At 48.0% G+C, this 25967-nt stretch overlaps 1 protein-coding gene across 2 annotated transcripts in view; it reads left to right on the forward strand.

Annotated features, from left to right (window-relative positions):
- The window catches only part of GNS (glucosamine (N-acetyl)-6-sulfatase), a 465071-nt gene that overhangs the window by 352211 nt on the left and 86893 nt on the right, over window positions 1-25967 (forward strand). For both annotated transcript variants that reach the window (XM_069629767.1, XM_069629768.1), the window contains exon 13: window positions 18216-18376. In XM_069629767.1, the coding sequence (XP_069485868.1) occupies window positions 18216-18376 (161 nt within the window). The remainder of the gene's footprint in view (window positions 1-18215; window positions 18377-25967) is intronic.

The raw sequence follows: 25967 nt of genomic DNA on the forward strand, positions 1-25967 counted from the left end.
AGTAGTTTGAGAGCGCTGGTTCCATTTTCTCCTCGCTCTGAAACGGGAGCGCCCCCTGTGCAAGTGTAATGTCTTAGCAGCTGTGCGTGCGCACGGGTTCGGGGAGAAAGAAACTGGTATGCTGATACCACAATGGGGGTGAGGTAGGTGGGACGTATCCTTTTTTCAGGGTACCGGGGTAATGTCCAGGGGTGCTCTCCGAACGTCAGACAGGTGGATCCAATAACGGAGTTCCTTTAGCTTGACCGCAAGAGGAGTAGAAACACTAACTTGTAGAGTCCTTTGAACCTGGGGCTGTTCCACTTGGGGACAAAGCTCTGCACGTAGATGAGTTCTCCTGGCAGCAGCAGTTGAGTGGGCAGGGAATCAGTTGCTGTGGCAGCTGCGGCGCCCGGTATGTCTACTGAACGGGGTGGTGCAATCTTCCGGGAGACGCATTTAATGGCCCGTGTTAGGGTTGTCTCTCCTAAAACAGTTGCTGCCTTATGGGTGTCTGACTCCCTCCTAGCAGGAGACAGAAGTGTATGCATTCGATGACCAGTAACCACCTCATGGGGTGATAAATGGTGGTCCTTGCAAGGCTGTGTTTGCAAACTAAACCGTGCCAAGGGTAAGCAGTGCACCCAGTTTTTCTTTTTTTTTTTTTCACTCCTCACCCAGTTTTTCTTAAGCATGGTGTAAAGCTTAGACAGTTTACTTTTTAGGAGTCTGTTTATCCTCCCCACACCACCGTTGGCCTGTGGGTGATAAATTGTGCACAATCAGTGTTTAAGGTCAATTAATGCAGTGATCTCTTTAAATAACTAATTTTAAAGTGTGTACCGTTGTCTGACCCTAACACGTCACATACGCCCCATCGAGGGAAAACCGTGCGGACCAGAAATGTAGCTGCGCATTTGGCATCCGGGTGTGCACAAGGTCCTGCCTCCACCCATCGTGAGAAGGGTCAAACAACAATGATCAAATATCGGGACCCATTGCATCTCTCGCCAATCTCTGCATAGTAGATATGTAATTCGCGGAACGGCCCAGTAGGGCGGGGGCAGAGTGCCTCTCAGTGTTCGTAATGTCATGCCTATGCTGAAACTCTGACATGTGGTAGACCGAATAACCGTATTGGTCAAATGTTCCTGGAGGTTTGGAATAAACCAATCCTCCAGGATGTCAGCAGCAATGTGGTGTTTTGAGCTGTGGGAGAGGTGATGAAGCTGATAAAATGCTACGGCTAGCAGTTCATGTGGCATTACTGATTTCCCTGTGCATTCATGTCTCCATAATAGATCAGTAGGGGACTGTTTGCACCCTCTCTCGACCTACACATCCTTCTCCTCTTTCGGGGCCCTCCCTGTAATTCGATCACCATTGCGATGGGCAATGCATTTTATATAACGGGTGGCTGTTCAGTGGTGGGTGTTATTACAACATATTCAGCTGGAATAGGTATTGGGAGATATGCTGCAGTTTTGTCTTCTGAAGCAGTGTTCTGAGTGATACTTTGTCAGTATTGTTGGTATGGGCGGTGCATTTGACGAACGCCAGTACAGGAGGATGCGATAGCGCAAAAATGAGTCTGTCAAATAACGTGGAATGCTGTACTGGGGACCTGTCTGCATCCTAAAACCCCTCGTTTTCCATCGTGAGTGACCTGCATGCACAGTTGTAGTGACGTACGCCAAATCAGAACAAATGGTCATGGAACACCCCTGTGATGCTTGCAGTTCCTCAAGCGCTACAAGTTCTGCTGCTTGGTCCAAATAATGCATTGGTAGTTTTTTTTTTGGATCAATGTTTCATATTCGCCAGCTACTAGGAGCACCATTGCTGTGCCAATATGTCTCAGGCCTTTGACCTAGTCAATTGTCACTGAACTGTCAACGAAAAGGACCCACAAGTCTTTTGCTTTGGGAATGTCATCTTCCTCCCCCTCGTATGTCATGCAGTCATGTCTGCCCAGGTCCTCATCAGTGTACATTTCTGTCAGAAACGTAACAGTGTTAACTCTTTTGCACCATACAATATGAATATTTGGGCTGGAGAGAATAACCTCCTATTTAGATGCTCTCTGGGTAGTTAAGGTAGATTTGGACCTTTCCAAAATGGCAAAGATGGCGTGTTCCACATAGAGTTTGATAGAGCAACCCATTAAAATAGTGGAACTTTTCTCAATCGCAAATGCTGCTGCCGCAAGTGCCTGTCCGCATGCGAACTGCCCTTGCATCAGTCTAGCATGCCGCTGTACTAGGCCAATGGCTTGTGGCCCAGATTGCTTTTCTGCGTCAACACGGCAGTCATGAGCTGTCCGTTCGAGTGTGAGAATAGGTTGAATTCCTGCGTGTAATCTGGGGTAGCTAGCACAGGAGCAGTTGAGATCACCTCCTTGAGGTCATTGAAGTTTTGTAACATTTCTTCCAACAACACAATTTTATTGTCCGTCTTTTGTGCCTCCTTTAGGCCCTGTAAGAGCGGCCTGGTGTATGTTGCATAGTCAAGGATTCATGCACTGCAGTAATTACAAAACCCTAGGAATTTTTTCATTTCCTTCACTGTCGAGCTGTGGAGTGGCGCGGACCGATGCAGGGTAGACTGAAATCATTCTTTTACCATCAGCTGATGCTAACTGCCCTAGATACAACCCCTCCTTTAGACAGTACTGCAGTTAGCTTTGTCAGCCTTGTACACTTTGTGGGCCAGGAGCTGCAGAAGTGTAATGTAATGTTGCTCACTGTCTCTGCACACCAGCAGATCGTCAACCTACTGGATGATCGTGCTGGGCACCTGGATATCTCCCAAATCTGCATGGAGTATTCTGTTGAAAATGCTGTTGAAACGCCTACTGTACCACATCATTCAAGGAGCGCAAATCCTGTATCATTCTCAAACTGCACCAAGTTGCCTTTTTCACAGGGTAGATGGCTGTGTTGCATGGGGAAGTAGATGGTACTATTATCCCTTGGTTGAGTAGGGCTTTGATGGTATCCCTAATTCCTTCTTCCGCATCCCTGGATTGTGGATACTGTTTCACCCTGGGCAGTACTGCTCCTGGTCTCGGTGATTTGTACTGGGTCACTCCCTGTAGGAGCCCTACATCATGGGGGTTAGTGGCTCACAGTTTTTTCAGGCACCAGTTCCAAATCTGCCTCAATGAAGGGGGGCACAAGGGCCATCAGGGGACATTAGACTGTACTGTACCATTTTTTTTCACTGGGGATACAAATTGCTAACACGATCTCCCCGTCATCTGGCCTGTCTTCAAACTATTCTGCGTCAGTTGCCTCCCTCAGAGGTACCGTGGGGTCAATGCAAAGCACTGTACACCACTTGCACCCGTCCTGGTCAGTCTCTATCACAGCAATCCTTTTCACAGAAACCACCAGAACTTGGAAGTCTAGGATTAGTAATGTACCTGCCGCCAACTCAGGGGATAACACAGGATGGAATATGAAGTCTGTGGACACTCGCCAACAACCTTTGCCAATCTAAGGCACCGCCTTTTACAAGCACTGTTATTCCGTACACAAACATGTCTGGGTCGACCAGTATCCCGCAAACCACCACTTCTCCTGCCATTGCATGAATTCTCACCATCGCCCTTATGGCGCACATTCCTGGTGTGGCACAAACTATGCCACTCTCTGTGAACAAAATAGTCATGTTGAGTTTGCTGAGCAGATCCCACCCAACAAGTTCACTGGAGGACTTTCAGAATGTAGTAGGGGGCCTGCACCACCTTCCTCCCTACATTGATGTCAACCTCTTCAGTGCATGGGACCGTGGAGTCCGCCCCAGAGAAGCCCTGTCTGTCAAGAGTTTTAACCGAGAGCACTAAATCTCCCACACTGATGCTTGATTTTGTGGCACCCGTGTCAACCATGAAAATGAAGGGGTTCCTATCTCTGCACCCACAAAGTGTTCCTCATCAGGGCGGACAGTCATCGGTTGAACTGGGCATGCAAGAGCTCTCTGTGGGCTTTCCTAGTCAGGGTATGTGTTCGTCCCGGGTAACGAAAAAGGGTCCCCTCCACTACACTGTCCCCCCTGATAGGGTGTGATGGTGCCGTTAGACACGACATCATCTGTGGGCATGTTGCCTTCATGTTGGGCATTGGGGCATGGGCATGTGCTGCAGGACGACTTGCGGGTTTGGCATCTGTGCATGTTGGGGTTCTGGCAGCATCAATACCCCCTATTTTATCTAGTGCCTTCTACACTTCCTTCGGTAACAAAATAAAAAAGAGGAACTGATCGGTCCCCCGTCCCTGCCCTCCACATCTCCTGAACCTTAATGTACTGTGAGGGGTCATCATCATCGCCCGTAGTGTATTGCATGATGGATTGTAAGTCTGGGGTATCCGGGTACGTTCGCCAAAGTGCGTCCCACACCTGCTCCCTAATGTTGTTAAACGGTGCACCATCATGTGCATCGTCGTCCAACCTCACTCCTGGGTACCCCGCTTTATTCCACATATCCCCAGCCTGATCTCCCACGATCGCCACCAACAAGCTTTTCAGATCACCCATGACCAGGGGCACTCCTTCCTATTTCTCAAATGTGTATATCCACCACCCCTCCCCTCCTTGGCTATTTTAGGCAGGAGCGCGTTAATCAAAATGTTTTTATCCATTCGTGCCCAAGGCACATACTGGGCCCTAACCATGCCCTTGTGTATCGGGGGCGTCTGCAATCCTGTTTTCTTCCCCTCCTTCCTTCCGGCACATCCCTTTTTCCTTGCTACTGCCATTCAGCCAAACCTGCTCCTTACTCCCTCGTTCCATAAACTCTCCACCCAAGGTATTATTTCCGGTGCTTGTTGTGCCTCCTCCTCCCCATCATCCTCATACTCATAGATGGTACTTCACCCATCTTCTCCCAGATCCCTGTCTGGACCTCTATCGGACCTCACTGTCCGGTATCCTGTGCTGCCTACCTGCCCAGCCTCACCTTCCTTCTTCTCGATGTGCACCTCATTTATTGCTGTGCTGGCCAATCTGAACAAAAAGTCCCCTCCCCTCCATTCGTCTAACCCGCTCCCCTTGGCTTTCCATTCACTCTGTTTGTAGCCACGCCAATCTTGGGGCGGGGCGGTTACTGGCGTGGGCATGCAATGTGCGCGCTCTAAAACGCCCCTACGCTTCTAATCGCGCATTGGGCATGCTGCAATTCAGTCAAAAAATCAGTCCACTGCCCCTTCCTCCCTGTCAGCCCAAATCAATTTCCCTCCCCTCCCTTCCACACACACCCAATGTCACACTCTACTCACCCAAAAACACTCTATTAATGCCCCTCCTCGGGCCTTCACCGTATCCAAAAATCGTAAAACGCTAAAACAACAAACACTACTGTACCCAAAACCACTTATTATGCTGTGCTCCTACTCATTTCCTTTGCTCCTCTGTTACACAAAATAGGTGTTACCACCTTCTCGCCTCAGCCGTGGAGGCTCCCTACATTCCTGTTTTCCTTTCCGTAAAGACCTCCTTAAAAAAATAAAACAATAATAAAAATAAAAAGAACACACCTACATCATACAAACGACCTTGTCCTCCACTCACTCTCCACACTTTTCCCCATATACCACTCCACTACTTATCACTTGCAAGGGTATTCTCACATGCACGTGTTCTCCCGAACTCCTCCAGCACTGTGTCCCATTACTGGCCTGTACTCTCCCCCTAGCTGCGCCAAAGACGTCTCCTGCGCACCACTGGATAGTATGCATCTTTTGGGACTGGTCGCTGCAGGTGGGTGCGGCCCCTCCGAAGAAGCAGCCTGGAAGCCACTGCAGGTACAAGGGTTGCTGGGATAACCAAAAGAAGGCACGCCCCTATACGCTCACACCAGAAAACCTACAGCCCGCTAGGGAAAAAGATCCAAGACATTGCTTGCAAAGATAACAAATATTTAAGTAGAAATGCATCAGCAAAGAACTCTGCTGCTGCCGAACGTTACGGCTCCATCGGCATGTGCAGCACGTTATAAGCACAAATGATGTCACTGATTATGCAATTTCATACAGTACAATTCTACAAATGTAATTGTGTAGGGCCTGCTCCATAGAGGATGCCAAGCCATTGGTCCATCTTCATCTGTCCATCTTCGTCCACGTCAGTGCTGCTGGGCTCGTCATCCGCAGTGAGGTTGGCCTAACAATTAATTAGCTACTTGGAAAAACAATGTTATTTTATCGTTTTAACAGTGCACCTGGCAGGCACAGAGTTGGACCCCGGATTGGGGGGGGGGGGGGTTAGGAGGGTAGCCGAGGTCATGCTACTCCACACACTTTTTGCCGGGCTTGGGCCTACATTCCAAAATGGTTGCCACTAACTAAGATGGAGTTCACTCTCGCATCTTCTATAAAGCCTCTAATGCATGCACTAACATGATTTTGCACCTCTGCTCTCTCGATGTGCTCTCTAGTGTTTGTTTCTCATTTGGTATCACCTAGGGGGGTGGGAAGACCCACTCTCCTTCCCAACATTTCTAATCTCCATTTGGTTTCCCACATTCTTTCTCCCTCTCGGGATCTATGCTCTCTCTGGCGGCTCCATGAGTAGATGCTGAGCGGCTAGAGGCCCTCTCCATGACCGGGTGGTTTGGTGGCTTGCTTCTGCGTAGCTTCCATTCCTGCAGCTCTCTGGTCTGTCTGCCGCTTGCAGGCTGAAAAGGGACGCCTCTTGAGCAGCAATCCCGTCTCTCGCCACCATCTTCTCTCTGCTCCAAGCCAAACATCCTCCAGGCACACAGAACCTCCAGGGGCGGTCTCTCACCCGGTCCTGCTTCCCCTCTTTAGTTTTCAACCGGTTTTGCCCAATCTGGTTTCGCTAAACACTAGACTGTTGATTACAGTTCTCATGAGTGCTTTTTATGCCTCCGTATTTCTTCTGCATCGCAGTACTGATCTTGAGATCTTCCTGTGATCCAATTGGTCTCTCCCTCATCCAAGTATTTCCTATACTGTCAGTATTACAATAACATAAAAGAACACTTGGGAAAGTGTTGGTGGGAAGGGGGGGTAGGAAGGTGTGTTAGGGTTAGGTGATTTATGGGGATACCCTGTTCTCCCCGGGTCTTCACTAATCCCATGGGGGCCTTCCCCTCCATGATAGCCACCCGCTGAGTACCACCCCCAGGGGGACTATTGCGTAGTGGCCTCATCTCCCTGGCCTCATGGGGCGGTGCTCCTCCAAGGGGAGAAGTGACGACATCTGGGGATTAGTCACAATCCCCATAACTTTTGCTCTTTTGGAATTTTGACTATTATTTACATGTGCCTAAGACAAGCTTTTGGCAGCAGTGACATTTCGACTATTTTTGTATTATTTTACTTGTGCACTTTCTTGTTAACCGCGAATGGCTACTAAAGGTGGCTAACACCCAAAGATGGCCATGCCACAAGTATTTTCCCTTGTTCTTTTCCCATATTGAGGTTTAGCCTTCCTCCTGCCCTGTCGGGTCAGGAAATCCGTCTGGTCCCAGTCCACATCCCCTGGTGCCAAAGTCTGTTGCTCGGCAGATGTCGGACTCTTGCAGCCATTCTTGATCTACTTTGGAGCCAAGATTCCTACAAAGAAGAAAGAAGAGCAGCCCGCTGGCATTCAGAAGATTCTGCAGCTCATTGGCTTCCTCTCCAGTGATTAGCCCAGTGAAGCCCTGCTCCTGTGCCTGATCTCTGAAGAACCTTGTTGGTGCTTCAACCCTTGGACTAGTGTGATCAACTAGTCTCTACCCCTGCTCGAGGTTACATGTCCCCAGAGTCTTTCGGAAGTGTCCCTGGACTGACTGGTGCATGACCAGCTCCCCCCTGGGCTACCTTGCTGCAGCCGTCATCTTTCTGTGTAAAGCCTAAGAACTGGTGGCCACCAGCTTGTGCCATAAGTCACCTTCTCCCAAATGTTCAGCTTCCTCATCAAAAGAGGCTGTGCTGGAGCTGCCTCTGTGACCGAACCTGGAAGATCACCTGTTGCTGCCTGGAAGGGGTGACCGTCACTGGAACTTGCCTTCCTCCAACCTGCGACGTGTCCTAAAGGGGTCTGCACTGTGACAGCCTGCGTTCGTTTTGGGCTTGCATCTTGAAGTTGTACCGAGCAGAAAAGGCACTCGAACCTGCAGCCACTGGGCATCCATCACCCGAACAAAGGATGGAAGATCTTGTCGCTAGCGATTCCCGGATGATCCACAGTGTGACCCTGAAAAATCTGAGTCAGCCGGAAAGTAAACATAACATTTCCTGTCTGCCCCTCTCTTCTAAATGTTAACATTGGGTGCAAAGCACCCTTGAGCCCGAACTCCCCCTGTACTTACCTTTGGTCCTTGAACTTGGGTTATGTATCCTACCCATGGGCTAGTCTTTGGACTGGGATAGAGCGGAGTAATTGCCTTTCTTTGGACAAATACCTATTTAACTTTGAAATTGTTTTGAACTGTTTTAAATCACCATCCCAAGCCATTAGTCGCTTGTCTGCCTCATCCTCTCCCCCCGCCCCCATCCCCTCCTTTAATCGTTGTCAGTGCTCTTGCACTATCTGAAATGTCATCAGGCCTAGTTATGATTGTTAATTTCCCATTCTTAATGTCTCAAGGACTTGTAAGAATGTTATTGTATTTTCCCTTGCTCCCACCCCTGCTTTGAAGCACTTTGAAACACATGTGTATAGGCGCTATACAAATAAACTATCAATCAATTGCATCCTTATTTATTTTGACATTTGTAGAGCGTGCCAAACCCGGGGGCATCAAGACACTGGTTACAGGAAATGTAGTTAGCTTAAACATAGTCTAAGGTGAAAAAAAACACCCCCGCTCTGCGCTTGGCCAGTAAAATTCACAATAATTGTCCAGATATAAAGTGTCCTAAAGTCTCCAACTACTTGGTATTCCAGTTTATTGTCTGGTATTTAAGTTGGCAGAAACAGCTGACGCGTGTTTCGACTAAAGTCTTTTTCAAGGCAAATGGGTTTTTTCTGTAGTTTATCAATAAGTAGATTGGAGCGTTCCTTTGAAGTAAGTATTACTTTCATCCTGCCCCCAAACATACGCGTGCGGACAATAATAGAAAATTGGTCATATGCAGTATCCTCCTCCACCACTTCCACTCCAAACAGCATCAGAACGGGGTTAAGGTATCTCTCCACTATCTCCACAGGCTGTATCCATCCCAAGACCTCCTTCTAGAAGCTCTACACCTCCGTGCACCCCCACCGCATGTGTCAATCAGTAGGCTGGCCACAACCTCTCCAGCACCTGGGATCTATCCCTGCAAACCTCTCCGATAGCCGCCCTGAATCCCATTGCCATCTATACAATAGTTTGATGCTGTGCAGCTTGTATTGGCACACTATTGATGGTCTATGGGCACTTGTACACAACATTCTCAATTGGTCATCATCTAACCCCATGCCTTTCTCCCACCTTCTCATGTGCATCTCTATATCCCCACACATTGCAGCCAGCAAAGTCTGGTATAGTTTTGAGATGACACCTTATGGCTGTCTTAGTACTTAATACCTCCTCAGTGGTTGTGACCCCCTCTGCAGAACTTCCTTCCATCTCCCTGACATGAGAACTCCTTTAAGTTGAAGATATTTAAATACTGACAGTGGCCCTATGCCCAGCCTCTCTTCAAGGATCTTCATCCCCACAAACTCCTCTCCCTTCACTACCTGCTCTTCTCTCTCCAGTCCCGCTTCAAACCAGTCCTGAAACCGGCTATAATCCAGGATGTATATGTGGCCCAGCAGAGACGGTCACGTCGTGACTCAGCTCATCTCCCTTTTAGTTCTCCATAGTGCCCACAAGGGGCCCATATGTGATGCCCATATATCTTCTGGTGATGCGCTCTCTGGGACGCCCAAAGCCATTCCCCCAGCGTGACTGGCTGCCAATGATAATTCTCAATGAGCACCCAATTTTTCTGCTCATCTGCTCTCAAGTGGGGATCAACGCCCCAGAACTGCGCCGCCCCATAATAAATGTGCATATCTGGCAACCCTACTCCTCCCCTCTCATTCAGCTGGACCAACATGTGTATGGCACCCTTTGTTTCATTCCTTGACATATGAATCTGTTTATTCAATGTTTCAGCTCTGTGAAATGGGTATTGGCATAACTGACCTAAAAACATTTCACCTAAAACATTTGGTTGAATTTTTTTTACCTTTTTTCTGGTCAAATATAATTAAATAAATATATGGCCGTGGTTGAGGGAAAGTGGGGGGATGGTGGGGGCTTGCCGGAGGTCTCCCCCCGAATTTTAAACCAAAATAAAGATCAATTAAATTGGATAAAATCTGATTAGGTCAAATGTTTTAGGTCAAATAGACCAAAACGGTGAAATGGGCATCTGGCATCGCAATGGGCAGCACCTGATACAAATGCAGTTCATTTTAACGGCATTCAGTCTACCGAGCCATGACAGGGTAAGCGTCAACCAGTCCGCCAGGTCCTCGAAGAGTTTATGTAGCAGCGGGGGTAGTTAACCATGTATAAGTCGTCTAGGTTTCTAGGTATTTGTATCCCCAGGTACTTTATGCTCTTTTTCAATTGGGCTCCTCATGTCATCCACATCTCCCTGTACCCCTCGGCCAAAGGGAAAGAGAACTGTCTTATCCATATTAATTCGGAAGCCAGACACTTGTCCATACTCGCTCAGTATACAGAGGGCCCCCCCTGACCGAACTGACTACATCGGATATGTGGAGTAGAATATCATCAGCATATAGAATGAGCTTATACTCTGTGTCCCCCACTCTTATACCCACTATCTGCTCTTCCCGCCTCATCTTTATACTAAGCGGTTCTATGGACTATGCGAAAAGTAGAGGGGACAGAGGGCAACCCTGTCTTGTACCTCTCTGTAGGCAAAAGCCCCAGATGTTGTCCCATTAACCACCACTCACGCACTTGGCTCAGAATATATTGCGCCAATTGCTCTCTGCATTCTGTCTCCCAGTCCCACTTTGCGCAATACCGCAACAAAACAAAACCTACTTATCTCGATCGAACGCCTTTTCGGCATCAAGGCTAAGCAGCGCGTATTTCCCCGGTGCCGCAGGCACATGCTCCATGAGGTCCTGGTTCTTCCGTAACGCATTGGTTCCCTGATGCCCAGCGATAAACCCTAACTGATCTGAGTGGATCAGTTGTGGATTTTTCCCCCTCCAGGCGGGTAGCCAGTATGCATGTGAATATCATTTCATCCACATTTAGCAAGGATATGGGGCGATACAAGGAGCATAGTGTGGGGTTCCCTCCCTTCCTTAAGTATCACTGTGATTAAAGCATTACTAAACGATGCCGGGGCCTTCCCAGTCTCCAGTATGCTATTGTATACTTTAGTCAGGTAGCCCAGGAGGACACCAGAGGGAGGCACCTGCAGAATAGAGAGCTCTATCCCACACTCTGCCTGGAGAAGTGTCTACCCTTGGAGAGTTGCAGGTAGCTGAGCAAAGGGCTCGAGAAGGAAGGTATTTTGGAAGAGAGCCTTGGATGTAGAGCGGGCCCCAACCCCAGAAGGCCTTGTGGACAATGCAAAGGGTCTTGAACGTGATCCTTGCAGCCACCGGGAGCCAGTGGAGAGATTTCAAGACTGGAGAGATACTGTCCCTGGGCTTGAGGCCAAGGATAAGTCTTGCAGTCCTGTTCTGGATTAGTTGCAGAGGGCGGAGAGTAGCGGAAGGCAGATTGAGAAAGAGGCCGTTGCAGTAGTCCAGCATAGAGAGAACCAGGGCTCTAGAGACAGTGAGCTTCTGGGGGAAAGTGAGAAAGGGAAGAGGCCCTTTGAGGAGGTGCAGCTGGTAGTGGGACTTCTTGGCGACGTCCGAGGTGTGAGGAGAGAAAGCGAGAGTGAAGTCGAAGATGACACTAAGGTTTTTTGCCTCACAGGAAGGCGAAGGAAGAGGGCCCAAGGTGGGCGGCCAGAATAAGAGCGGGAAAGCAGGGGCAGCGCTGCAAATGAGAAGGATCTCTGTCTTACTGGCATTGAGGCAGAGATAGTTGGAGGCGCACCAATCCTGAATCACGGACTGTCCGGAATGAGCGAGAGAGGAGAGGAGGCTGAGGGGGAGCCTGAAGGAAAGTTGTGTCATCCGCTTAACACTGAAAGCTAGAGGAAAAGGTAGAGATCAGGGGGGCCAGAGGGGCCAAGTAGAGGTTAAAAAACCAGGGTGAGAGGATAGAGCCCTGGGAAACGCCACAGATAGAGAGAGGTGGCAGAATCAAAGGGACCAAGATGGACCTGGGAGTGGCAGTCCAAGAGGAAGGAGGTCAGCTATTCCAAGGCCTGATCGTGAAGCCCAGGTTCTCAGTGTCAATTGATCAGGATGGCATGGTTGACCATGTTGAAAGCAGAGGAACGGTCAAGAGGATGAGGACAGAATCTATTCTGGAATCGAGGTTAGAGAGCAGATCTTCACTTGTGTTCAGGAGAGCAGTTTCCGTGCCATGGCAGACCTAAAGCCAGACTGATGGTCACGGAGACAACCAACAGATTCAGTGTAAGCTGAGAGATGGACAGCTTTTCCAACAGTTTACCCAGGAAAGGGCTAATGGAGATTGGGCGCTAGTTTCCAGGGCAGGTATGATCAGCGGACCGTTTCTGCGGAGAGGGTGCACAAGGGAGTGCTTAAGGTGAGAGGGGAAAAGTTCCAGTGACGAAAGAGTGATTACAGAAATCGGCCAAGGCTGGAGCGAGGGTGTCAATATGGTCCTAGATGGTTCTGGAGGAGCAGGGGAGCCCCCGTTTGGTCGACAGTTTCATAGATCGAACTTGTCTAGAAACCTCGTCAGGTGTTGTTGGAGAGAAAGAGGAGAAAGGAGGAGGAGAAGGAGAGATGGCCAGAGGGGGGCCGAAGAGGAAGAGGAGGTAGAGGACAGGATGTCCTGAGTTTTAGCAGAGAAGTGAGAGGCCAGAGCCGTACAGATGGCCTGGGAGGGAACAGGAGAGGTAGAGACTGCAACAGGATTGGCCAGTTCCTTGCAGATTTTAAAGCGTTTGGCTGTGGTGTTAGAGTCCGCAGAAAGGCAGGGTTGAATGTGTGCTCTGTCCCAGAAGAGGACAGAGTCTGTATTGCCATTGCAGCAGGTGGCAGGCCAGTTTGTCAGAGGATGTGCCTGTAGCTCTCCACTTCCTCTCAGCCACCCTGCACTTGCGTTTCAGGACAGCGAGGTTAGAATCATACCAAGAGTTGCACTTGGAGGTAGACTTCAGCCGGATTCTCATGACGGGGGCAAGGATGTCCAGGGTGTTGGGAAATAGAAAGATGCAGATTAGAAAGGTCTGTGTCAAGGTGCGAGTCAGCTGCAGGAGGAGCAGAGAAAGTAGAGGCAAAGGCATCCATTGAAACACGTCTTCATGGGCCGAATGACTGAGAAGGTAGGTGGCAGTGCTGGGGTGGAGGGGGCACGCTTTGCCAAAGGGATAGAGAGTTTCAGATGAGGGGAGAGTATAAAGTGGTCAGTCCAAGAGAGGAGTAGTGAGCGGGTTAGGGAGGGCGATGTCGGAGGTGATAAGAACATCGAAAGTATGTCCTGCAAAGTGGGTCGGGCCAGAGGGCAGAATGGAAAGAGAGAGAGTATGAGGTTGCGAAAAAGCCCAGAGGAGGGATTAGAAGCATCCAGATGGATGTTGAGATCTCCGTGGATGGAGAAGTTGAGAAGTAGAGGCAAGGAGAAAAGAAAGGTCAGCCCATTCAGAGAGTAAGAGGGTGACCTGGCGAGCTGGCCTGTAGATGGTTGCCACTGTTAGGCGGGAGGCTAGCAGAGAGAGAGAGCCGGCAGACCAGGCATTCAAAGGAGGAGTAGGCCTGCGTAGGGATGACGGAAGCCGGGACCCACACCGGAAAGATCAGTGTTACTCCACCTCAAGGACAGTTGGTTCTGGGTTCGAAGAGGATCTTGTAGCTCACAGGGAGGAGTGTGTCAAAACTTGTGACAGAACTGGCCGTAAAGGACATCTACGTCGAGTTCTTCGTGGAGGTGACAGATGTCAGAGGAGTGTTTGACAGCAGAACGAGAAATGAGAGTAGGTTGCCTCATTTGAAAGACTTCCGTGGCGGGGTACAGGCTTGAGGGGCATGAGGGTGGGCACAGGAGGAAGATGAGGGTGCCAGAGAGGTGCTGAAAGGAGTAGCAGGATAAGGGAGGAAGTTGATAAGACACGTGAAACGCCCTTCAAAAAGGAGGAGATTGGGCTGACGGCCCTGAACCAAGATGGTGCCGTTCAGACAGACATTAATGATGGTCTTGGAGGAGTGGAAGGGAGCCAAGAGGACCTCCCACCGAGTGCCACCGTTAATGGGAGAGGAGTGGAAGGGAGCGAGAACAGAGACCATATGAAGGGTCCATATGTCTGGAGAGGGGATGACAAAAAGGATGTCAGTGAGACTCTGTCTGGAGGAAGCACTGGTGTAGGTATCAGCGATAGGGAGGCCTGGGTTGGAGACCAGGATGTCCTTCTTGAATGTCTTCCTTCCAGACCTAGTGAGAGGTATAGGGTAAGAGATAGCGTAGCAGTTAGAGAAGATGGGATAGACTGAGAACTCCATAGGGCGTGTGAAGGAAGTAGGTGGAGAAGAAGGGGGCGAGAGACGAGAACCAGATGCACAGCCCTGTGGCACACAACTCAGAATGCGCAGGGGGAAGAGGAGGAGGGGGGTGGGGTCACAACAAACAAGTAACTCGCAACAATGAACGGCACGCCTTGTGGGGGGAGGGTTAGTTGGGAGCCTAGAGGGAACCAGCAACAATGCCACAGTTACCAGAATGTGAAAACACCCACATTCGATTTTCCCGGAAAGGGGGTGGGGGGACAGGTTTTAGAGCACAGCATAATATTACACACCCAGATTCGGCTTACCTGATCAGTCGCAGCAGGTCGACTGCTGCAGGCTACGTGCTACCAGGGCAGACACCACTGGAGCTGTCCTTAGCCTCTGGCCCTTGGCCGAGGGGGCTGCTACGGCAGGAGGTGCTTTGGGTGGCCGATTTTAAAGGGCTTGCCAACCAATGGGAGTGCGGTGGGAGGGAGAGCCAATAAACAAGGAAGCAACCGGGACAAAGGGAGGGGGGAGCGGGCAAACACGCGCTGCAGCGTTATAACACTTTTACGCACAATTTACTGTGCCACGGAGCACCTGTCCTCACCCCAGCACCAGAGGAGTTGGCGTACACAAGAAACCATACACAAGAAATAATGAACGAGCGACAAATCTCATGTTGGACAAGCAATGTGCATAAAATCCCTTAAGCTCAAGCTTGCCCTCGAGTAGCAAGACAAGGCATATGGAGTTATGCATAACCAGTGGGTTTATGATAGATTGGGGGGGTCTCTTTGTCTGAGTTCTGTTTTGGAGTGAATTGAGTAAAACAAAAGGAATGGGTGCCCTTGGAGCTGGTAGCAGATGGGGTAAGAAAGACTAAGAAACAACACAAAAGCTGCTAGCAATGCTGATACTTGGTCGGTTATTCATTTGACCTAGTTGGATCAACGTATTATAACCAGGAATATTTTTCCCAACCAAAACTGTGTCATAGAAACAACTCTGATACAATATGTGAACAAGAAGTGTAATGTTGCTTGAAGAAAAAACGCAAAATGTCCAGTGCAATTAAAACCTCCTTTTAAACACGAAATGAAAGAAAAAACAAAGGAAAAAGGGGAAGGGTAGAAGCCAGTGTCGTGGAAAGAAGAGACCCAGTGAGCACATCAAATGAGGAGAAAAGAAAAAATGTATAAGGGAAGGTTAAAAGTCAAGGTGAATTCTCTTGACAGTTGTTCTGGAGAAACTGACACAAATTGATCATCAAGTATTTAATGATACTTCATTAATGACGACATAAATTCCTAAGATTTGCAGACATAATTTTATGAAACGTAATCATTTTGATTGTTACAATTGGAAAACATAACATGGAAACAGCAAAAAATAATGTATATTCATCATCACTTTGACTGATGGGGGATAATTATTCCCAACTTATATTAATTTCTATTCCTTCGGATTCTTAAGGGGTTTCTCTGAACCAGAGAACCATTTGGTCTGCCTACGTGTCAAAAGGGGAAAATTAAGTGGGGCAGCGGTGGGATTGTCTTGAACGTAGTTGGGAGAGGCCCCAGCGTGGGTCACGTTTCGATGGTGTTCAGCTGTGCATGGCCGCCGCCTTCAGGGCTTGGCTTAAAAGACGCTGTGGATACATATACAAGTTTATTAGGGCTAGGCACAGGTTAGTACGGTACTGTTGAATCAATCAAGAGGGGATGGGTTTTCGGCTGGAAAAAGGGTACACCCGGGGTGGACTTACCCTGGGAAACAAGGCTCCGAATCTCCTATTCCGAGTGACATGAGCGCCATGTCAACGGTTCATGGTGGGGACATCCACATGAGGTGAGCTTTGCCCAGCACCCAGGGTGTGCGAGGGTGAGTCGGGCAGTGTGTCAGAGAGCCTCTTATCTTCAAATTGTGGAAGGTCACAGTGGTCATGCTCTAGAAAGGAAGGAAGGGGAATATCCCTGTGAGTGACCTGCTAAAATGAGCATGTATGGTCAGCTACTTCTCATGACGCAAGAAGGAAAGAGGGACATACTGCTGTTGAAAAAGGGGAATACATGCGGCTTACCGTTATCTAGCCAGCAGGATGCATAAAATGGTCAATGGATCATCGTGTTTAGAAAGTCATCTATGCTGGCGTCGCTGTGTTGGAGGTGCTGCAACAGCGACTGTGGCGTCCTGGAGTAGCAGCAGGACACAGTCTGCATTGTGTTTTCAACGTCGAGAGCATGCCAGTGCGACTGCTCGTAATATAAGTTGAGGTGCTGTTGCCTGGGAAACCCGTTTGTAGTGCTGTGTTGCTCCTCGTTGCTAAGCAACTGGAGACGTGGTACGTGTCGGGGGGCGAGCCTCTGGAACGGGGAGTGAACTGTCCTCGAGTGAATTTGTGTAATGTAAATTGAAACCAAATGGGCATCAAAGGCTGCACTCGGCCACGACAAAAGTCAAAATGTAAAAGAAATATGAATATACGGTAAGAGGTGTGCCCTGTGGCGGGGTAGAGGAGATGTGTAACGCTAATCATTTGTGCGCATGTAGTGAATTGAGTGCATGTTCTCCAGCTTAATCAATCAGGGCAAACTATGACTTCCCAAGCCAATGTTTTGCCTTCCCCTTTTAACTTTAATGTGTTATGTGGTACGCTCTCTGTATTTGAGGATGTGTACTTGTGTTAATGCATTGCTTGGATGGCTTTTTGGGTAGAAGGCCTTCGTAGTCAGAATAGCCATGATTTCATAGTTCCGTACATGAAGGATGAGAGGGCTGAAGAGAGAAGATCCAGACCAGCAGGTGACTGATTAGGGTAAGGAGAAACCGTAGGATACTACAGGGTGTGGTATTATGAATGAGACTCCATTGTGGTATGTTATGGTATTGTACAGGATCATTAACACTGAAGCAAATACAGTAAGGGGAATGGCAAACATCCTATTGTACATCAGACAGTCTGGCGATCTGTAATCTTGGAGACATTTCTCTATTAGGCAAACATTTCCATTATATATAGACACATGTTTGTGAACATTAATACTATTCTTACCACAATAGTTTAAATTGATAGTACAGTCAAAGTGATTAATTATAGGATGGATAAGTAATTGAATCTTAAATCCCAAAATTCCTTTTGCACAGTCTCTCTCAAATACTTTCCAAACATTGATTGGGCCTCTGCTTTTTTAAATAAAGCAATGTTTGAGGGCCTATTAGAAGCCATAAAAAAGCAAACAGTTGTGTATACTATATTTCATTGTTACAATTCTCTAGAATTTCATATTTATGATATTCTCTTATTGAGACAGCACATCATGACAGAATTCATCCTTGTTAAAATGGTCTCGTAATAGGTGTTTATTACCCAACTTATTGATACTTTAGTTATCAACCACAGAATGATGCTGTCCGAGTCGGCCCAGCTGCAGTTTGAACTTCTGAACTGCAGGCTCTCCACATGTCTGAAGCAAGCCCTTAACTCGCATTGTTTCGTGCCATTATGAATGTAAGGTGTCATTGTGAATGTAGTTGGCATGCTTGCTACAGGGCTAATGATAACTGGGTACTACTGAGAGTTGAAAGCTCAATGAAAGGTTATGACTGTTTGGCTTCTCTTCGAATATTCTCTGTTACGCTGTTGGACAGAACTCTTAATGCTTTTCTTTCTCTTATCTGCTCTGTAGGTGTTCGTGGAAGTCTACAATTTGACAGCAGACCCCCACCAACTAATAAACATTGCTAAGACCATTGACCAGGAGATCCTGCAGAATATGAACCATCGGTTGATGATGTTGCAGTCGTGCTCGGGAGCAACTTGTCACTCGGCTGGTGTCTTTGACCCAAGGTAACTAAACGTATAGGTTTGAATATGATTATTTTAAATCCCTTTTGTTTGTTGCCTTTACTAGGACTGCCCCTTGAAGACAGTCAATTAAGTATGATTGAGATGATTTCTTAAGATCTTGTCTTTTTCCTCCTTTCAAAGTTCACTTCAGCCGGGAACGTTTTAAACCAGGGACAATGCGACTTGTCAGACATAGGTGTCTGACCCTAGGCATTTAAACATTTGTCGATTTGGTATTTGTGAGAAATGTTACTTTACTCGGGTACCTTTGCTGCAAATATTGATTCAAAGTAAGTGCTAGACAGTATGTTCTAAAATAATGTGGGTATTTTTAATGGCCACCTCTAGGTGCATACAAGGAAAAAGGATGTGTCCCCTTTCATCAAGACCTATGGCACATGAATGGCAGGTTCTCCTCGGCAGTAGATGGGGATTGATTATCAATATCCACCTGGTTGTTGTGGACGTGGTGTCTGTTCAAATGGGAATTTTCGTTCTTGCATCTAAAGATGGATTTTAATTGAAACCATATAATTGTATTAGCTGATGTTTCGCGTTTCTGGACACTTTTTTATGGTATGTTATCACTCTCTCCCATTCCTTGTCCGTTATTGGTTCCTGTAAGTCCACTTACGAGCTATGATGGGTCGCGTTAGCTCATCTCCATGCTGGGACATAATTAGTTCATCTAGCCTTGATACCACGTGGCCGCCTTCTGAAATATCATAAAGTTGTTTCTATCGGTTCATCTTGTTTTAGCTCCCTTGGCACTTCTGGCCGTTTCTGCTTCAGCTTTGTGAGGAAAGAGGCATGAAGTATATGCTGCCTTCCGTTTAATCCCGTTTCTGTAGTGAGTGCGCTGAAGTCCATTGGTTTCCCTTCCTGTAGCAGGTCCCCAATTGTCGCTACTCGCTAGGGTTCCCAATACTTCCTCACATTTAGTCTAGTTTGCGGGTCTTCTGCTCTTATTCCCACCAGTGGGATCTGGGGGGACTAAGGCATCCTATTCCCTAGTAAAAGGCAAGCCTTGTGCCATATCGTCTTCCCTAGCGTCAGCAAGAGGGGGGGCCTTGGCAATTGTGACGTATGTATCCATATGACTTCTTTCAAGAAGAATGGGGTACATGCAGGTTGCAGTATAGGAGTATCTTGAATCTGTTTGTCAGACAACCACGCCGTGACAAACTGTAATTGACTTGCTACAAAATACGCCTCAAAGTTGGGCACCTTTTATACCTCCTTGGTCATAGGGTTTCTGTAATTTCGTAAAGTGCCATTCTACATCTAGAGTTGCGCCATAGAAACCCCCAACATGCAGTGTTTAGTTTCTTGAAGAAGCTCCTAGGGATGTTGTATGGGACATTAGTAAAATAATGAAGGAACCTAGGGAGTACCAACATCTTCAGTAACGCGGCTCGGCCCATCAGTGAAAGAGGTAACTTAGACCAGAGGTTTATGGATATCCCCACCTTGTCTGCCGCCCTCTGTGTATTTTGTGTGTGTTTTGTCTTCGGGTCATGATGGATTATCAACTCCCAGGTATTTAAATGTTTCCACCGGCAGCAGTGGAAGTGTCTTCAGTGGTTTCCCTCTATAACCTGCCAACAAGCACGATTTCTGTTTACTAACCGTGATGCCTGAAAGGTCAGCGTGGCGCTCAAGTACTTCCAATATGGATTGTAGATTGGTCTCTGGGTGTTGTGTTTATAAGAGCATTTCATCGGCATATAAGGAAATCGGATTCCATCTGCCATGTGTGTCTATGACCGCCTCTTGGTACTCCTTTCGGAGATGCACTGCTAAGGGTTCTAGTGCCAGTACAAACGGCATGGGGGACCATGGGCATCCCTGTCTTGTGCCTTTTTCTAATACCCACTGTTCTGGTTGCCTGTCTTGACTCTCGCAACTGGCCTGCTATACAGCAGCCGTTCCCATTTAATGTATGTGGGCCCCATGACAAATCTTTTCAGTGTAGCTAGCAGCCATGGCCATCTAACCGAGTGAAATGCCTTGACCGCATCTAGTGAAGCTACTGCATTGTGATACAATGTGGTGCAACCTTCATAGGTTACATGTAATTTTCCTGTCCGGCACATATCCCATTTGGTCTGGGCGTATGAGCTTAGCTATTACTATCTTGATCCTATTGGCCAGTAGGGCTGTGAGTATTTTCCCATCTTCATTTAGCAGAGACAGATGTCTGTATGACCCACAGTCTGTGTCAGGTTTATTTGGTTTCAGCAGCGGTATACTGACAGCTCTGATGCTTGTGGATCTGCTTAGAATCACATGCTGTGCATATAGTCGGAGATCTAGTGGAAATTGCTGAGTATTGCATCTTTCTTTCGAAGGTCGACATGGGCGTGACTATAACACTATCCCTAACGTGACGTGTAGTGTACCCAAAATCCCTGACGCGTGAAGGTCCCACCAGATTGTTTTTTTCCGTCAACCTAGTAGGTCGCTTATGCAGAGCTCGTAAGAGTTTATATTGCTAAGTTCATTTCCACAACCTACGGTTGTCTAGTCAGTTCGACCTTTGACTGCTTCATGTGTTTTTTCTCCTGCCGACGATATCTACAACTTCTCGGCGAACGTTCAACTGCTTGACGAATGTTGACTGTGTGGCCTCGGCCCTCTGGCCAGACCTTTACAGTAGGGAGCGTGGGGCCCTGGGTTTTATTCCTCTCTGAGAATGTATTTCTTTCACCCCTCTTTTCTTCTTCGTCTGGCTGTCGCTCACCTCTGCTATGGAGAGGACTCCTTTTAAATTCTGCCCTGGAAAGACACCCATCGCCGATGCAATCGGTGTCTTCCTCGTGAACACGACGAGCACTCATGCAAGATCTGTAAGCTTGTTCAGCCAAAGACGTTGACGGACAGGTGGACTAAACGGTGGGCGGCCTACGCTATGCAGGCAGAAAGCCTTTCCCCCCGTCTGCGTCATCGCTTAGGACGAGGAATCTGTCGGCAGCCATGGCTCCGAATTGGAAGCCATCGACCTATCAGCGGAGCCTGCAGGCTCCCAGATGCTGTCCCCGACAGACAGGCCACCATCACTGTTATGGGGAAATCACACCCCGGCAACAAGGCAACCCCCGCACCACATGTACACAACCCCCAAGGCCTCTTAGACTGAGTTGTCAAAGAAGCGCTCAAGGCCCAAAGGGCCGCTGAAAATGTTGACGGCACCTGCCAAACCTTGTGGCTCGACGCCCTCCACGCAAACACATTTGTGGCATGCGACTGTACATCCTTCTGGAACAGGCGTTTCCCCCACTAAAAAAAAATCCTCCATAGTCGACCCGCCATCCAAGAGCGCACAAGCGCTGAAGGACCCGGTGGAGCCACCGACTACGACTGCACCTTCAAAAGCGTCAAGACCCTCTATACGGCCGCTGAAGCTTTGCAAAAGTTGTTCGGAAATCATTTTGGCGGCCAAGGAGTACAAGGGCACCCCCTCTTGTTGAGAGTACTATTCTAAAGCCCCCAGTTTAGGAACATCTTCCCCTTCTGGGCATACCTTACCACCTCCTGACCATTCAGCTTCCTCTCTATGGACTAGGGAAAGGTTTGAGCAATACATGGACAAAATGTCCCAGTTTATTGACTTTTCAGACTGCTATATTCTACCCAAGAGGCCTATGGAAGTGGACTCTTGCCCCATCCCCTCCAAATTGCAGAAACTCCCCACCTCTGCACAGGGACACTAAGAAGACATCTTGCAGTTTCCAGATGGCCCAACTCAAGAGGATTCTTATGAAATGCTCAACCCTTTTTATCAAGACCCAGCTGATCAGGACTCAGATTGGGACCAGGCGGAGGACCAGAGTCCTTTTCTTACACCGACATATACCGCCGACCCAGACGCCATTTGTCTGGATCCCCCTTCTACTCCTCCACGAAGAGAGTCGTCACCTATTGATGACCAGATGATGTTCAACTCCATTTTAAAAAGAGCAGCTGTCCATTTTAAAATTGCAACGCACAAAGCCGCTCCATACTCGCTTTGTGGAGGATATCCTCAAGGCGAAGCCTCCAACTAGCCAAGCCATCCCTTCACTGAATTGTATGAAGAAGCGCCTGGCCCGTTCTTTTCTGTCCCCGTCCCTCACATGTGTAGTTAACCCCCAGGTTGAGAAATTATTTTGCCAATCGCCCTCTGACACCCGACCCTCTCTACATCGGGGTTTGTGCCACACCAGAATCATTATTCGTTATGACCACTCCGGTGGTACCTCTGTCCTCAGCAGAATCCCCTCCGGACAAAGGCTGCAAGAAGCTTTACGCCCTGGTTAAGCGGGCCACTACCTCTGCGGCCTATTCCACAAGGATCGCAAATAACACCACACTCCTGGCAAGTTACAGTGATCTACTGTGGGGCCTAGTGCAGGATGGTCTTCAGGATGTTCCAGAGCCCACCCGATCACGCCTGCTGGCAGCCGTGGCTGAAGGCAGACAAGTAACACAAAACATACTGAAAAACTGAGACTGCTGGACGCACCCTTGCTCAGGGTACCCTGCTTGAAAGAAATTCCTGGTTAAAAAACTCTGGGTTCCAACCTGAAACTCTGGCCTCTCTAATTAACAAGCCAGTGGAGGATTCAAACCTTTTTGGAAAAGCGTTAACGTTCTGGAGACGGCAAAGAACGCAAGACTCTAAAGTCTCTTAGCCAGATCACAGCTAAACCCCTTCACCAGTGTGGAGGCTCTAATGCACGCAAGTCCTTTCGTGGCCAATCCTTCTCCCACTCGCCCCAGGGGCAATACGGCTTAGGAAATAATCCCTGGTCCTCTGGTCAAGGCTCCTCTGGTAACTTCCAATACCAGCAAAGAGGCTCTTATAAGGGCAAGGGTAGAGCCAGATACTCTACTCCTAGAGGCTTTCCGGCCTCCACCTCAAAGTGACTCGCCGGTTCATGTCCCCTCCCACGTTTCCCTGGTTGGGGGTCGCTTGTCTTCCTTCATCCACGTCTGGGAGGGGATCACTGTAGATCAGTGGGTACTTAAGACTGTTGCCCATGGGTATTGTATCAAGTTTCTCCAACCACCTCGCTAACACCCACCGAAAAGCAGATGCCTGTCACCAGAACACCTGCGCATCCTGCTGGAAGAAGTTGGTCCTGCTGGAAAAGGGCGCCATTGACGTCGCCCCCCCCCTTCTCCAAGTTAGCAAGGGTTTTTCTTCAGTGTGCTTCCTTGTACCCCAAAAGGATCTTGTTATGAAGATGATGCGGAAGCAGGTCAGTCATATAATTGGGTTTATTTAGGTTAATACACAAGAAAAGAAGACCCCACATCTCATAGGCTCCCTTCCCTTCAGTTCTCTCCTCCAACTGCCCAACTTAGAACCAAACAAGCAAAACACACACCAACATTCCATGACATCATACTATATGCTCCCTTCACTAGAGAGATCTCTTCCCCAAAGGAGATGCACTAAAGGAGATGCACTACAACACATCTCCCCTCGTTTTTTTTTTTTTATATATATCGTCTGATCACCTTTTTCTTTTCAGCATGTTACAATAACATCTAACATCTAATTGATCTAAAACAAGCATATTACCCTAACTAAGTCACAACTCAAAACTGACCTAAAACAATTCCCCATGAGCGGCTCAGTTGCCGTTTCCTTGCTTTCCCTCCTGGTCATTTTCCCGCATGTGACTTTCACACATTTCCTCTCCTCACAGAGGCAACTCTATCTTTATTCCACACTTGCCCTCCAGCAACACGCACTGCCCCTTTCATAACTGCCACAACTCTGACAGGATCCGAATAAATGGACTCCCCCTTCCTCCTTATCACCGCTTTCCTTATCCTAATCCAGTCACCACACTCCACACGCAACTCCTTTTTTCCTCTCCTCAAATTTTCACGCTTGACCCAATCTGACTTCTTCCTCACTAATGACCTTCTCACCTCATCCACAACAAGATCAGTCTCCCTACATCTTCCCAGCCATGGCGGACAAGCCATGGAATATGGCTTCCTTCCCCTCATGAGTTCAAATGGGCATAGACCGGTCGTAGAATGTGGCGCCATCCTCAGAGCCCACATTCTATTTTGTATTAGAGCTAGCTTGTCTAAACCACACTCCTCTCCCATACGTACACTCTCCATTACACACCTATTCATTCTCTCAACCAAGCCATTTGACTCGGGATGGTATAATGAGGTTCTTTTGTGACCAACTCCGCCCTTCCTCAAATAGTTAGAAAATCTTTCTCGAATAAACTGGGGCCCATTGTCGGTCAATATGGTCTCGGGCAAACCCTCACTTGCAAAAATTTCCTGTAGAACCTTTATCATACATTCACTCGTGATATCCCTCACAACCTTAAAATCCACCCATCTGGAAAACAAATCCACCACCACAACTATATACTTTCCCCGAGCATAACCAAGTTCCACGGGACCAAGTATGTCCATGGCTATATCACACCATATCCTGGACGGAAGACCAACATCCACTAAAGGTTGCTTTCTGGCCGCTATTCCCTTTCCACTCTTAACACAAAACTGACAATTTGCCAAACGATCTTCCACCTCCTTGTCAAAACCCGGCCACCAATAATCTTCTCTTAACACTCCTTTTGTCTTGGTAATCCCAATATGACCACTATGTGCTAAATCTACCACTTTCCTCCTTAATCCTATCGGAACCACTGCCCTATCCCATCTGAACAAAATATTATCATTTACGGATAATTCATCCTTCACCTCCCAATACGGTTTCACTTCTTCCGCCAATTCCACTTTATTTGGCCATACTGCCGATTCAACATATGTGATTACCCTCCTTATGATGTCATCTCTCTCCATTTCATCCAACCACTCCTGCTTGGATACTATGCCTTCGGTGTTGACAAACACCAATTCCATTTCCTCACTTTCCATACTTTCAGGTGCTGCCACCCTTATCCTTGATAGACTGTTGGCTAAAACATTTTCCCTCCCGGGTATGACCTCCATCCTAAAACAATGTGTCTGCATCCTGGTAACCCACCCTGCCACTCTCCGAGATACTTTGTCCAGTCCCTTATTCTCAAAAATGGCCTTTAAGGGTTTATGATCCGTTCGCAACACAAATTCTACTCCCCACACAAAATTCCTGAAACGCTCCACAGCCCAAAAACATGCCAAAGCCTCCTTCTCTAGAACAGAATACCTTAACTCTGCTCCCTTGAGACCCCTTGAGGCATGGGCGATTACCTCCTCAGAACCATCTTCCTGCTTCTGTGATAGCACAGCTCCTAGTCCACTCTCACTAGCGTCAACTGTGATCATGGTTAGCTTCCTCGTGTCAAAGCATCCTAATGGACCAGCCATATTTATTTCTTCCTTTATCCTGTTAAACTCCCTGTCACACTGGCTATTCCATACAAAATCGGCGCCCTTCTTGAGAATCTTTCTCATCTCCTGTACTTTGTCAGCATAATTTATCACAAATTTGTGATAAAATTCCGTCATTCCTAGAAAAGAGCATAGCTCCTTCTTGCTTCTCGGTTTCTCAACACTCTTAATGGCATTAATCATACCTTCCTTGGGTTTAACCCCATCGCCTGACACTTCATGTCCTAGGTAA

Source organism: Ambystoma mexicanum, chromosome 12 (genome assembly GCF_040938575.1).
Source record: "Ambystoma mexicanum isolate Mex_15411 chromosome 12, UKY_AmexF1_1, whole genome shotgun sequence".
Classification (NCBI taxonomy): Eukaryota; Metazoa; Chordata; class Amphibia; order Caudata; family Ambystomatidae; genus Ambystoma; species Ambystoma mexicanum.